At 49.0% G+C, this 15,743-nt stretch overlaps 1 protein-coding gene across 1 annotated transcript in view; it reads right to left on the bottom strand.

The window, feature by feature from the left end:
• The window catches only part of PTTG1IP (PTTG1 interacting protein), a 37,596-nt gene that overhangs the window by 7,372 nt on the left and 14,481 nt on the right, over nucleotides 1-15,743 (bottom strand). The window contains exons 3-6 of the mRNA XM_088474131.1: nucleotides 13,406-13,514; nucleotides 10,158-10,263; nucleotides 6,719-6,784; nucleotides 6,391-6,437 (exon numbers count right to left, since the gene is read on the bottom strand). Of these exons, the coding sequence (XP_088330257.1) occupies nucleotides 6,391-6,437; nucleotides 6,719-6,784; nucleotides 10,158-10,263; nucleotides 13,406-13,514 (328 nt within the window). The remainder of the gene's footprint in view (nucleotides 1-6,390; nucleotides 6,438-6,718; nucleotides 6,785-10,157; nucleotides 10,264-13,405; nucleotides 13,515-15,743) is intronic.

Here is a 15,743-nt window from a genome sequence, read left to right as displayed (position 1 = left end):
TAAGTCCTTAAGGCCCGCACAACATCCAAAGAGGCCTCACCCACGGAAAGACCCGGTGAGTTAAAGGCCGGAACAACTATTTCCTCGTTAACATGAAACTGGGAAACAACTTTGGGAAGAAACTCGGGCCGAGTGCGGAGCACTGCCCTGTTCCCATGAAAAACCAAGAAAGGGGGTCTACAAGAAAGAGCCCCTAACTCAGAAACACGTCTGGCTGAAGCAACGGCCAGAAGGAAAACAGTCTTAGCTGTTAGCCATTTAATATCCACTGAGCCCAGTGGTTCAAACGGCGGTCCTTGGAGAGCCCTCAGGACCACAGCCAAATCCCAAGGCGCCACAGGTGGAACAAAGGGCGGCTGAATACGGAGAACACCTTGCATAAAGGTGCGCACATCCGGGATTGTAGCAATCCTACGGTGAAACCAGACAGATAGGGCCGAAACCTGTACCTTCAAAGAAGCAAGGCGAAGCCCATGATCTAGTCCCGCTTGCAGGAAGGCGAGAATCCGAGACAGACGAAACTCCCGCGGTGCATAACCTCTCGGTCGACACCACTGGAAGAACGTATGCCACACGCGATGGTATATCCTCGCGGAAGACGGTTTCCGAGCTCGTAACATGGTACGCACCACAGAGCTGGAAAACCCCCGGGACCTCAGCATGGCCGTCTCAACAGCCACGCCGCCAAAGACAGCCGAGTCAGGTCCGGGTGAAGACAAGGACCCTGAGACAGAAGGTCCGGTCGTAGCGGCAACCGCAGAGGACTGTCCACGGACAGACCCTGAAGGTCTGAGAACCAGTGCCGTCTGGGCCACGCGGGAGCTATCAACAGGAGCGTCCCTCCTTCCTGTTTGAATTTCCGGATTACCCGTGGAAGAAGGGAGACCGGAGGGAACAGGTATGCGAACCTGAACGTCCACCGGACGGACAGAGCATCCACCAGAGACGCCCCTTCGTCTCTTGTGCGAGACCCGTACACCGGCAACTTGTTGTTGTGCCGGGACGCCATGAGGTCGATTTCTGGAAGACCCCACCTGTCCACCAGTAGTTGAAAAACGTCCGGGTGCAGGGACCATTCCCCTGGATGAACGTCCTGGCGACTTAGAAAGTCCGCCTCCCAATTTAGCACTCCCGGGATGAAGACCGCTGATATGGCCGGAAGATTGCGCTCCGCCCAAACCAGGATCCGAGAGACCTCTACGAGAGCCGCCCGACTGCAAGTTCCTCCTTGCCTGTTTATGTAGGCCACGGTGGTAGCATTGTCCGACTGGACCTGCACCGGGTGACCCTGGAGAAACCGCTGTGCCTGCTGGAGAGCATTGAAGACCGCACGGAGTTCCAAGATATTTATTGGAAGCTCCGCTTCTGTCGGCGTCCACCTGCCCTGGAACAAGTGTGGACCCGAAACTGCTCCCCAGCCCCGAAGACTGGCGTCCATTGTCAACAGGACCCAATTTGGAACCCAGAACGGACGTCCCTTGTTGAGGTGGGTCGTCTTTAACCACCACGCAAGGGACAGGCGAACCTCCGGGGTGAGCACAATCGTCTGGAACTTCAGAGACTGAGGCAGCCCGTTCCACTTGGACAGGATCAGGTGCTGCAGAGGTCTGGAGTGAAACTGGGCGTATTCCACCATGTCGAACACCGACACCATGGAGCCCAGTAACCTCATCGCCGAGTGTAAGGACACCCGGCGGCTGTGCAGACAACTGCACACCCTTGACTGTAAAGCAGAGATCTTGTCCTCCGTCACGAAGATCCTTTGCTGTCCCGAGTCCAATAAGGCTCCAAGATGCAGAATCCTCCGAGACGTGATTAGAGTGGACTTCTGCCAGTTGATTAGCCAGCCGTGCCATTGCAGCAGTGCAATGGTCAGGTCCAAGTGGTGTAACAGGAGCTCTGGAGATCCTGCCACCAATAACAGGTCGTCCAAGTACGGCAACATGCGGACTCTTTGCAGCCGCAGAGAAGCCGCCATGACCGCCATCACCTTGGTGAAAACACGTGGTGCTGTCGCCAGGCCAAAAGGTAACGCCCGAAACTGGAAGTGGTCGCTGCGGATTGCAAACCGAAGGAACTCTTGATGGCGCAAAAGAATAGGGACATGCAGGTAAGCGTCCTGTATGTCCAATGACACCATGTAGTCCCCAGGTTCCAGCGCCAGAATGATGGACCATAGGGTCTCCATCCGAAACTTCGGGACCCGCAAAGACTTGTTGAGTGCTTTGAGGTTGAGAATCGGACGATATGACCCATTGGGTTTCTGTACCAAAAATAGATTTGAATAGAAACCCTGGCCCCTCTGGGAGAATGGAACAGGCACTATAACTCCAGCCTGGAGCATAGTGTGCAATACCTTCCGCAGCTCCGTAGCCTTGTTCCGGTCTGATGGTAGACCCGTGGTGAAGAATCGAGCCGGGGGTCTGTGCCGGAAGGAGAGGGCGTACCCGTGGGAGACCACCTCCAGAACCCAAGTGTCTGTCGTAGTGAACGACCAACACCGGGAGAACTGCAGCAGGCGGCCTCCCACCCTGGGATCCCCCAAGGGGAGACCCGGACCGTCAGATCGCAGGCTTGTCATCTCGCTTGGGGGCCGGACGTGTGGTACTCCATGCCTGTTTCCGGGGCTTGACCGATTTCTTAGGGCCAGCCTGTCGAGGAAACGACTGTGGTTTGGGCCTGCCCTGGGCCCTAGATGACCGAAAGGACGATGGTCCAGAACCAGAAGGAGCAGCGGCCGACGGGAGACAAGCAGATTTGGCTGCCGCCAGCGTGGCCACAATCTTATCCAGATCCGGACCGAAGAGAACTTCTCCGGTAAACGGCAACGCTTCCAGACCTTTCTTGGAATCTGCGTCCGCCTTCCAGGATCGCAGCCACAAGGTGCGACGAGCAGCTACCGCTGCTGAAGAAATTCTAGACACCAGAGTACGAATGTCTAGAGCCGCCTCGTTGATGTAGGTGGCCGAATCACGGAGATTGCCAATCAACTCCGCCTGTTCGGCCGGACAGTCGGATTCAAAAGAAGCCTCTAATGAATCCGCCCAGCGCTCCATCGCTCTGGCAACCCAGCAAATGGCCATAGCCGGCCGTGCTGCCCCCCCTGCAAGGGAATAAGCGGACTTCAGGCAGATTTCTACCTTGCGGTCCGTAGCATCCTTAAGGGAGGACATGGATGGCATCGGCAATGTGGCACTACGGACAAGACGGGTCACGTGAGAATCCACCTGTGGAGGGGATTCCCACTTAGCAAAATAATTATCCGCGAACAGATAAGCCACCGCCAGGCGTCTCTGCGGCTGGTATCTTTTGCCAGGCTGTTTCCACGCCTCCTCTAAATGGTCCACCAACTGACCCGAAAGAGGAAAGACTGTGGCATCGCCCTTCACATCTTTGAAAAAGGCATACTTAGATTTAGCCGCTGGGGGAACTTCGTCCTCAATCACCAAGGCTGTGCGGACCGCCCGAATAAGTCCAGGAATATATACTTTGGACTTAGCATCAGCGTCCTTAGTATGGAAAGGTTCCTGATCGTAAGGATCCAGAATCTCCCCATCATCAGACGTCCCTTCGTCATCCTCATAAGGAGCGGACAGAGACGCCACCGGCCTTTTATGAGGCCGCATCACAGACTCCCCTTGCAACACATCCGACAAGTGCTGTACAGAACTCGTCAGGGAGTTAACCCACGCTGGCTCCTGAGAACCCGGGAGCGGGGAAATAGGGAGACTGTGGGGTACCACCAATTGTCGTGGGAACCCCTGCATGGGTGACGACACCACAGACTGCTGGGACAAACCCCTCGGAGTAAACGCGGGCTGCGGAGCTAACTGGCCCACTAAAGCTGTTAACGCCTGAGCGAAACAAGCCCAGGGCGGCTCCTGTACCGGTGCTGTAACCGTAATAGGCCGCGCCATGGACAAACACTGCCGGCAAAGGCCCTCCGCGCTACCCTCCCCCTCCGCTAACGGTACTTTGCACGTGGTACACTGTAGCCGGAGGGGAAAATCACTTTCAGACATGATGGCACCACGTATGTGACCTCTCTCACCAATTAAGTATTAAATAGGCGAGAGACCACCCTGCAGCACCGCACCGCAAGGGCTTTAGCAGAAAGAACAGGGACAGTAATAAAGCTGACAGTTTAGAGAAGAAAAGTTACAGGCAGCGCTAGCACAGTCACATACAATGCAGAGAAATAACAATTCCTGCACTAACAGCGCTGATCACTCAACTACACAGACACAGGGCCTGGTAGGACACAGCGCTGCATACACAGACCTGAGCCACAGCGGAGGAGAGGTATGCGGGGGGACCCAGACCACGATGCTTCCTTCCAGACTTCCAGCAGCGTTCACCATGCGTTGCAGAGAAGATGGCCGCCGAGGAGCAGAGAGAAGCTGGCCTGGGGGAGGAGCGCTGACACAGGACCAGTCAACACAGTGCAGAGAGGGCTGTGTGCAGCGGGGGAGGCGCCGGCTGTGAGACAGGGAAGGCGCGCTCCCCTGGCATGCATTTAACCCCTGGGACGCCGCAGCGCTACCGCTCTGCTGCGGTCCGCTGTCCCAGGGGGTAGTGGAAGCGCAGGTTGGTCGCCTGGCTCCATGCTGCAGCCAGTCCCCAGGGAGCCCCCTGCCTGGGGACTTAGGACCATGTGATCAGCGGGGACCCACCGCGGGACCCCGCTGCTTACCTCTGTCCCCCTTGAATCCGGCCATGGTCCGGAGCATCTGGGGTCACCGCTAGCTGTGACCCCAGACGCCCACCAGCATCCCCGGATCAGTACCGGCGTTCTGGTACCGGCGGGGTGTAGGGAAGACAGCATGGACGTCAGGACTGACTGTCCATGCTGTTCATCCAGATGTGCAGCCACAGCTGCATGAAGAAAAAGCTTCAGGGGCTCTTCTAGCCCCCACTCCAACAGGTGCACCCGACTCCGGCCGGGCACCAAACTAAACTGAGGTGCCTTGGCCCGGGGGCGGGGTATAGGAGGGGGACCTAGTGCATCCTGGGAGGCTGAAAGCTTAACTCTTTGGTGCCCTGCGACTGACGTCACACCTATACCCCAAGGTATCCTGTGGATACCCTATGGACCCTGAAGTAGAAAAAATCTATTTTGGTATCTAAGGTTTTATACGCGATAAGTAAGCCGTGTTTGGTATTATACTGAACTGCTCTTTCTCAACAGCTTTCCGGTATCATCGGTGTGAAGATCGCAACATGCATTCTCAACTTATGGACCGTAGAGACTTAAAGCACCAAAATGTACATTGTGAAGCCAACAGCCTAGATTTGCATGAGGCGGGAAAACGGAGGCAACCAGCTGTTAGAGGCTGTTCTGTGTCCATTTGAATCAACCTGTTAAATGTCCTGTAACAAACACATCGTGATGGGGAACCAATGGGATCAGCAACAAACCTCTCTATTGTGTTGTCTGTTTCTGTAAGGGTATAAATGTGTGTGTTGTGACCCCAGTCTGGAGTCTTCTTGCTGATTGACGGAGGTTTCTTGCTGATGCCGGTATCTGGTCCAGAGCGCGTGCGTATGTATAACTGTATTTTGGGTCTGTATTATTTCTTTGCGCTAAATTGTACTTAGATCACAGCGTGTAACTGACTGTACTTTACTTAAATAATACTTTGTGCTTTGGAAACACATGTTCAAGGTCTAAAGTCTTTATTTTACTGCATGACTGCGTACGCAAATAGCGTCAATTTTAGAGGTTTATAGGCAGGTTTTAGAAGGTATAGGTAGGAGCGTATAGAGGTTGAAATTCAGTATCCTTACCGACATGGCAAGTTCTCCTGCACAACTTCATGGGGTTCATCACATCCACTGTGCAGAGCTGAATTCCCTCCCCCCCCCAATAGTTAAGCGCAGGCAGCGGATACAGCCAGAGCAACGACGACCACAGAAAAGAACATGGTAAAATCTCCAACAGGAACGGATTTTATTCAGGAACACTAGACACCATATTTTGTTGTGCAAGACCCCCTTCATCATGGTCTCCTGACAGGAAAACAACCCCTCAAGCCTCTCAGCCTTAACGTTCCTCCCATACACCTCAGCGCCTCACCTTTCTCCTGGTCTTACAAGCGTTGGGTTATGCCATCAAGAAGCAGAAATAGGAAAGGTACACAGCAGAGGTTCCCAAACGCGGTCCTCAAGGCTCCCCAGCAGTTCAGGTTTTAGAGATATCCATGGTTGAGCACAGGTGACTTAATTAGTACCTCAGCCAATTTGATTTAGCCACCTGTGCTCAACCATGGATATTTCTAAAACCTGAACTGTTGGGGAGCCTTGAGGACTGCGTTTGGGAACCTCTGGTATACAGTGATACTCTGCAAAGTCTGAGCAAAAGTCTCATAATATGAGGTATGAAAAATTTACCGTATTTCTTCCTTATCTCATCGTGACGCGTCTTCATTTGAACCCTCCTGGAACGACAATTCATTTGTTATTAATTTTTTTTTTTTTTTTAAGTGTGATGCCAGTCATTTACGCTGTACATTGCCACCACCCGCACCACTTACTCCTTTCCTAACTGGCAAAATAATCCCGATCATGAGCTGCAGCTTGTACACATAACCAGGAATTATACGCAGAGTTACACGAGCTCAGATACGATGCTATCTGCACCCACACAGGTAGACGTGAAGCCTCGCTTCCTAACAGTCTATAAAGGACAGGACTTTCCCAACCACAATTCTCCTTTTACCTTTCTTCTTGATGTACTTTCCTCTCTTCCTTCTCTCTCATGGACCTTTCAGTCTCCAGACTTGAGCTAATAAATGAAAACACTTAAGATTATTATTTCATGGCGTGTTTAAACCCACAATAGTACTGGTGAGTTCTCCCCAGGCAACATATGGAACTACAGGCGAAAATCGTCCACTAACAACGCACTAATTACTTATACACCCATCAGCCATAGCATTAAAACCGCTGAATAAGGTGCAGTGAATAACAATGATTTTCTCATTATAATGGCACCTGTCAGTCAGTGGGGTATATTAGGCAACAAGTGAACAATCAGCTCTTGAAGGTGATGTGTTGGAACCAGGAAAAGCGGCAAGTGTAAAGGCGCCCATCCACTAGACCAGTGGTTCTCAAACTCTGTCCTCAGGACCCCACACAGTTCATGTTTTGCAGGTCACCCAGCAGGTACACAGGTGTACTCATTACTCACTGACACATTTTAAAAGATCCACAAGTGAAGCTAATTATTTCAATTGTGATTCTGTCAGGAGACCTAGAAAACATGCACTGTTTGGGGTCCTGAGGACTGAGTTTGAGAACCTGTGCACTAGACGATTAAGTTGAGCGATTGAACGATAACGATCTGCAAATCGTTCGTAAAAATGTCTAACACGACCAGCCATGCGCGTGCCCGCTGGTCGTTTAGACATCCATCATCGTGCAAACTTGCTGAAAGACAATCATGTTCGCAGATGATTGATGAGCCTGCACTGAACGACTGCTCGTTCAGTGCGGGCACATCACACGACTGACAAACGACTGCACGATTACAATGTCGTAATCGTGCAGCCGTTTTCATGTCTGCTAGTGGATGGGCGCCTTAAGGATCTGAGCGACTTTGACAAGGGTCAAGTTTTGTTGGCTGGGCGACTGGGTAGGAGCATCTCCACTAGAGCAGGTCTGGTGGGGTGTTCCCAGTATGCAGTGGTTAGTGTCTACCAACAGTGGTCCAAAGGAAGTACAACCGGTTAACCAAAGCTCATTGATGCTCAAAGGGAGCGAAGTCTAGCCCATGCTGACCCCCTGTCCACTGCTGAAAGCGCCTACAATGGGCACGTGGGCATCAAGATGGAAGAAGGTGGCCTGGTCTGATGTATTACATTTTCTTTTACATCATATGAATGGTCAGGTGCGTGTGCATCGGTTACCTGGGTAAGAGATGGCACCGGGATGCACTATATGACTATAGGAAGGAGATAGTAGGCGGAGGCAGCGTGATGCTCTGGGCTATGTTCTGCAGGGAGACCTTGGGTCCTGCCATTCATGCAGATGTTACTTTGACACGTACAGTACCACCTACCCCTAACCAGTGTTGCAGACCAAGTGCACCCCTTCATGGCAATAGTATTCCCTGATGGCAGTGGCCTCTCAGCAGGATAATATGGAATGAGGAACATGACAAAGAGATCAAGGTGTTGACTTAACCTCCAAATTCCCCTGATCGAGCACCTGTGGGATGTGCTAGAAAACAAGTCCGAGCCATGGAGGCCTCACCTCACATCTAACGTCTAGGTGCCAGATACCACAGGACACCTTCAGAGGTCTTGTGGAGCCCATGCCTCACCAAGGGGGACCTACAGAATACTAGGTAGGTGGTTTTAATGTTATGGCTAACGGGTGATCATATATAATTAAACAATATTCTTTAAAATAAAGTTTTATGTTACGCAATATATATAATACACACAAATGAATTGCAGTCTGGATTTTAAAGTGTGATAATTATATTAATATATGAATCTCTCGTTCAACAATATATCGCTCGGTGTGTATGCACTTGAACGACCAACGATGTGCGCTCCCGCGGGTCGTTAACGATGTCTGTTGTCGTCAGTACATGCAGGCCAATCTGACGATATCACTAAGAACTGCCTGTTCAGAGATGTGGCAGGATGACTTCACTGAAAGATATCTTTACACCCAATATTTGTCCTGCACTACAGAAAGTTCAAGGGAAATCTTTCACCAATATCATTCATACAGCTCATCGTCCCGTGTGTATGAGCCTTTACATAATGCATTGTTACATTAAGAGCCATGGACTGTAATGCTGCCTTATGTAAGATATGTACAAATACTTATACCCTTCATGTTCTGAAAGGCCCAGAGTACCATACATTTCTTTGAATTGGGGGCACTAAATAATACGATGAGTGCTGGAGATGGATAGATTATATAAGAGACAGAGACACACAGAGAGAGATCTGATCATCAGAGCTTACATTCTAATTTTAAGAGGACACAGCTGAAACAAGAGGAGAGAGAGAGATGCTCAGAGTAGGTATTGGGATATATGTGAGGGCGCACTTTTGTGAGTAGTATAGGTGAAAGTAGTGTAAGCTTTAATTAATTGACGGGGTTTCAGAGTGTTTCAAGGTGTGGAGGCTGGGGGAGACTCTGATCAAGAAAGGTAGGTAAGTGGATAACCGCATGGGAGAAGTCCTGCAGGTGGTTACTAAAGGTGGTTACCAGAGAGGCGGCAAAGCACAGGTCAGAGGTAGATCTAAGAGGGAGAATATTTTGATATAAGAGGTGACAGGGTGATGATATTGAGGGCACTTTGCACTGGATTCTGAAGGACACAGGGAGCCAATTTAGGGATTTGCTAAGTGGTAGAGCAGTTTGCCAGGACATCCATAAGTAGGGAGACAGTTGAGTTATACAAGAGCGTACAGCAGGGAAAGTGGTATTTATTTATAAACCCATATATACACTGATCGCTTTATTTGTTACATCAACTCAATGCATAAAAGCATGCAGACATGGTCAAGAGGTTCAGTTGTTGCTCAGACCAAACGCCTGAATGGGAAAGAAATATGATCTAAAGTGACTTTGACCTTGGAATGCGTGTCGCTACCATTGCTGGGGTCAGTATCTCAGGAACTGCTGAACTCCTGTTAAATTTCACACACACAGCAGTCTCTACAATGTACAGAGAAAGGTGCTCAAAAGAACATCCAATGAGCAACAGTTCTGTGTGTATAAATGCTTTAATGCCTCATTATGGCTACAGACTATCCTTCTTCCGACAGCTACTCCAAGCAGGACATCGCACCATGTCACACAGCACGTACATCATTTGAAGCTGGTCCAAAGAATATGACAGCAAGCTCAGTGCAACCGCTAGACGCTCACTAACGAATGCTTCCAGCAGTTTACTTGGGGGGGGGGGGGGGGGGTGCATCTAATAAAATGGGAAATGGCTATCTTCATGCAGACAATGAGAAAACTGAATTGAGGGATAAAAAAAAAAAAAAGCTATATATAGTGTATGTATCTTTAGATGTGGCCGTAGAACTTTAACACATTACAGGGTATTGGTGACCCCAAAATGTTGCTTTCAGAGGCAGCCCGGAATCAGACATATACTCTTACTGTGCAGTTACTGTATAACTTACTTTCTGCTCTTCTTTTTCCTACAACAGCAGCAACAACAGATGATCACGGACAAGATAATGACTCCTCCAAGCACCGACATGGTGATAATCAAAGCTTCAAAATTAACTGCAATACAAAAAAGGAAATGTAAGAACGCAGCACACGTTAGTACACAGGCAGAGTCTGCACACAATTTGCACTTCTGGACTATTAACATCTTCTAATAGGCTGTATGCACGAGATGCGCAGTGCCGCGGTCAAACATGACAATATTGCATGCGGCGCCAAGTATATTAGTAAAGGACGGAACGAGTGATCATTCCATCATTCATTAATCGCTGCAGTGTGTACCGGCAATCATGCGATGTCCAGGGAGTCCAAGGACACTGGCGCGATTACCGGTCGCACAAGTGTGTACCGGCATTACTCTCTGGCAATGTGCGCACACGCACAAATTTGACTGCAAGACATCAGCATGCATGTAAAAATATAAGACCTTTGATAATAGAGACCAGAAGAGCTGCATACAGATCAGGGGGTGAAGTAGATGGTGTAAATGATACGTGATCAGACAAAGCTCCGGCGTGGCCATGTTTAGTTTGTGAAGGGCGCCGCAATAGCATACGACCACCAAACAGCAGCAATAATGAATATACACATTACAGCCTTAAGCCTTATTAGAAGCTGGAAAGCCAAACCTCGTGGTTCTCAAGACAAAATCACATGAGAGCACATTCTCAGCTGGAAGGGCCAAACCTTTCCAAGGAAGAAATCATGCAACAGGGGATTAGAGAGAGCAGGAAGGAACAAAGGCGTGTAACATTGCAGACACTGAAACATGACTGTATGACTAGCTGACTAAAGTCCGGAAACAGAGCCAGAAGCAAATCTACGGGAGACCGGCTGAAATCCGTAACTTAACATTAAAGGAGCAGCTACACCTGAAAACACGACACACATTATACAGATCACAGAACGCACCGTCCAGTCTCCTATCAGCAGCTTATTAATTATCCTATATAATAATGTACAACACATCCCGAGATGCTGTCTCCCATAGGAAAGAGGAAAGCGGAGCGCGTTCCGTCACACGTGCACCAACATCGCCCATAATGCTACTTTGTCTGGTCCAAACACGTTTGCAGGCGAATATCTAGGGCATTAGGGCCAAACACAAATTATCACATTTTCGGTTTCCATACCGGGCGCCTCATATTTCTCGCTACTCAATAAGGGAACCACTTAAAGATGCACAGGCTCCTAATGATTAACCATTAATAATCTGCCCCTACACCTCCGCACAGCCATGTGGTTGCTCCGTACATGCATTTACGCAGCTTCTGGGCTTTTTCATTACCATAAGAAACCATGAGCCATTTAAGCTAGCCGGTTTAATATGGCTACTGGAGGTGGTAGTAGCCCAGTATGACCACCAGTCATAGGCTTGTAGCTTCTCATTGGTGGTGCACATGGGAGGACCACTTATATCAGGGTGCAACACAAACCCGTGCAAAAACTGTTCATGTAGCATCTACCCGGGTCAGTAACAGTAATCAATTAGGTGGTAATTCAGCTGTAAGTGATTAATTACCGACATGTAGCTCAGACATACACATTACAATGTAAATGATGTTCATTTGTTTATATGGGCTTTAACAGATAAAGCTACAAACATGAGAAAGGCTGTTAAATGCTCCCCTGTGAACAAATATTCCCTTCTCATTCATTAGCATTATGAAACAGACATTAGACCTGCTATAATGGATCGAGAGGTGGGTACAAACTGAGAAGATTGAAACTTGCTCTGAGAGCCTTCCCATGCAAGCAGCACATACAAAGCAGACCACTCCCCAGCCTGGAGACCCCCAGGTATAATGAGGATCACTGCACACTCAGGGTGTAAGGGGACAGCCCTTTCTTTTACCAGAATTCATAGATTTAAAAACCCCATAGTTACCGCCTTACACTACAGATTCTCCAGTCTGCCGATGACTGGCTCAGAGACAGCTGGGAACGATGGCTGCACCCAGCCCCAGGGATCAGGAAGCTACCTCATAGCAGTAAGATGGAGGGTCTGTTAGGATCACATAGGACCAAATATATATTGCGGTTATACAATGTGGGGGGATTGCGGCTCTATATCTCGCCCTGAGGTGTTAGGAATTACTTCTCCTCTCCCAGTTTGTTCCCCTTTCTAGACAAACTATATAATTTAGCCTTTCCACTATTGCCAGGGGCTGCCAGGGTTACCTTCCTCATTGGTCATATTTAGGGAGGTAGTCACATTAAGATAGTTTATCTTTTAAACTAGAGCTACTTCCAGGAGACTCCATAAACGTTACTGGGTCTCCCTATAGCCAGCACTTACAGACTCCGTATAATGTGCAATAAACCGTATCCTACAAGACAACTACTGCTAGATGCAATGTACCGAATTAGTCCTAGTTAGCAGATTAGTGACTTATAGTGTTCATTCTAGGTCCTGGCGCGAAACCATAAAAGGGCCCTCGTACACGCCAAAAAAAAGGGAGCATGGTCGGGAGAAGAGGGGGCGTAGAAGTGAACCCTTTTCGTCACACTTGGGGGCGTGCCCAGCACGCAGAATCTGTTCACCTGCGGTGAGCGCCGATTTAGTTATCGTCGGCTCCCGTTATGGGATTGAATACGGGGATAAGCGTGATAAGTTTTCGACCTAAAAAACCTCAGATGATGGCGAAAAGTCTGGCAATGGCCTTTTCGCTTCAAATTGAATATGCCCCTCAGTGGGAGAGGGGAGCCTCCAGGTCCTAGTTTTCTGGATGTATGGCTCAGCACGCTCTTAGCTGGTCCTTACTCCACAATGGCTGTTTATGAAGGGCAGCACAGACGGTGTAATGGTTAGCGTTACTGCCTCACAGCAATGAGGTCGTGGGTTCGATTCCCACCATGGCCCTAACTGTGTGGAGTTTGCATATTCTCCCTGTGCTTGCATGGCTTTCCTCTGGGTGCTCCGGTTTCCTCCCACACTCCAAAAAATATACTGGTAGGTTAATTGGCTCCCAACACAAATTACCCCTAGTGCGTGTGTGAGCATGTGATAGGGAATATAGAGTGTAATATGTGTGCGCTATATAAATAACTGGTAATAATAATAATGAAGAGTCAAAAATGGCCAACGTTGGACTTAACACGGATTGGTTCGGCTAATTACAATAGATTTTTAAAATGAACGACTTACTGGTTCATTGTAATAAGAATGAACGCGCCACAGAGGCAAATATTTACCCACCCCAGCATATTCCCCAGCGGGCATCACTCAGCTTGCACAGCGATGAGGGCGGCAGGATGTTCCTAACAGGATACTCCAGACACTTCTTGTTTGTGTTGCACCAAAGGCACTGGGGGAGAGAACAAAACAAAGGGGGGGGGGGTTAGTGTTTCTTTAGTGCAGCTGTCACACAGATTCTCTAACACCTGAACCACTAGACATGAGCATTAGTCACACAGAAACCTATAAAGTGTACACGTTTTACACACGCACTGTATATTTGGCCTCCGCATTCCCTACAAGAAGTTGTGGCATTGCCCAGGCATGAGGTACTTCTTCACCCTTCTAGAGGTTTGTTATGGAGTTATAGTTCCCATAGGGTGATACCATCGCTCGTCATATACAGGTATCAGTGTGATTATTCAAGTGACCGTAACACTGTTACTAGAGTCAGCTCAGACATTACTGCCGAGGTCACCAAGCAACAGATATCCACAAACCTATAAAGCTGGGTACACACCATATACCATGGTGCGATCCAGTGATACAATGTAACACATTGGGTGGAATTCAATTGTTTTGAGCTCCCTTCGCGCCAGACGGAGCTATTCAATTGTTGCTCCTGCCAGGACACCATTTCAGCTCGCAGCGGGGTGCGAACTGAAATGTGCGAAAAGTGACTTGTTTGGGCGCCCAAACATCACTTTTTGTGGCTGTGCCCAGCACTTTGGTCAGGGGTAGCTGCTTTACACGGCTAAAGCCGACCACTTTGGGCGTGATAAGCGCGAAAAACAGCAACAATTGAATAGCAGCCCGCGATCTCCTGTCACTTTAGACGGGAGATCGGGACCGCGTAAACAATTGAATTCCGCCCATTGTGTGCACAATACACACTGCACGACCCACGCCAGAAAGATAGATCGCACAATACTTCGTATAGTGTGTACCCAGCTTAACACAGCCCACTGTAATGCTGGCCCCACACACAGCGATATTTTACCCGATCTGGACGCTTCTGGCATATTGGAACGACAGATCGTGTAAAATATGGACAAATCCTGAGTAAATCGTGAGTCCCCACTCACGATCACGATGCGATGCGTGTCCCCGCTGGTCGCACATCGCATCGTCAGATCTGCCGTGCAGTAGGTCAGATCGGACAATCTAGGAGGCGATGCACTGTGACAGTCTGGATGCAGGAGAGATCGTATGAAGATCGGACACCAAATCGTGTGCAGATCGTGTGCAGAGCTGCCAGGGAGAGTTTCAAGGGAAATCGTACACATCGGCTGATCGTGAGCACATCGCTATGTGTGTGGCCAGCTTAAGAGCAATGCTAGATCGCACATAGGTTACACGGTTGCACCGAGTCGGCATAAAGAGCAGGGTTCCATAAAAGCCAAGTACTCCAACACTTCAGGAAGTGTACGCGAACCCAAAGCTATCCTGTAATACATGTAATTACCCTATACAGGTTCCCTTCCACAGCATTATAGCATGCACATAAAGGCCGAGCCATTTCTTAGGAGACAACAATGTGAACGTAATGGGATGAATTCAGAGTTGGGAGCAAGGTAATAAAAAATAAAGCACTTTGCACCACGCTGCACTGCAGCTGGGGCCATTGTGAAACGTGCAGAGATTAGCACGTACAATAATACATGTATTTGCACCTCTGACATTGAAGCATCACGAGGTGGAGCGAGAGGCGATCGCACACAACGTTTCCCCACTATGGAGTTTGATCACAGTTGTGACATTACGCTGGGAATAGTACAAAAAAATAGCAGTTGTGGGATTCACACAACCTGACTGTGTGTAGTACACTAAGGATATTTTACATGAATGACTTTGATGTTGTGGACCCCCACTGTATACCCCTGACAAACGCTAGACCCTCCATCTGTTATCAGATTGTGTCAGCAGGTCGGGGCCGTCACACAGAAATGTCACTGAGCAGGTCATGGCTCTTATCTTTCCGGTTGTGTGGGATTTTGACATGATAAAAGACATGAGCACAAAACACACACACACACAAATAAAATACCACAAACAAGGCTGTATGGAGACCCTACATTAGTGCATGCTATACTGGTAATGCTGCAGGACCTGTTTCTCCAGTATTATTATGCTCTACTAGAACAATACTGTGTTGGGAAAATCACACCATACGGAAAAAGTCATCACTCAGCACAGAAATGGGAGTTTGCCAACTTTCCCAGAGCATGGAAGAATAACGCCCGATAAAGGATCTGTGATTCTATTCCTATGGGCAAGATGCAAACCAGCTGCTCCCACTGGGCACACAATGCTGGGTAACACTGCTTACAGGGCAGCCCTCTTACATTTATACCCACTG

The sequence above is a fragment of the Taudactylus pleione genome, unplaced genomic scaffold (assembly GCF_031769625.1).
Source record: "Taudactylus pleione unplaced genomic scaffold, aTauple2 ptg000147l, whole genome shotgun sequence".
Classification (NCBI taxonomy): domain Eukaryota; kingdom Metazoa; phylum Chordata; class Amphibia; order Anura; family Myobatrachidae; genus Taudactylus; species Taudactylus pleione.
Note: the sequence above shows the minus strand (reverse complement) of the source record. Positions and strands in the feature narration are given on the sequence as shown.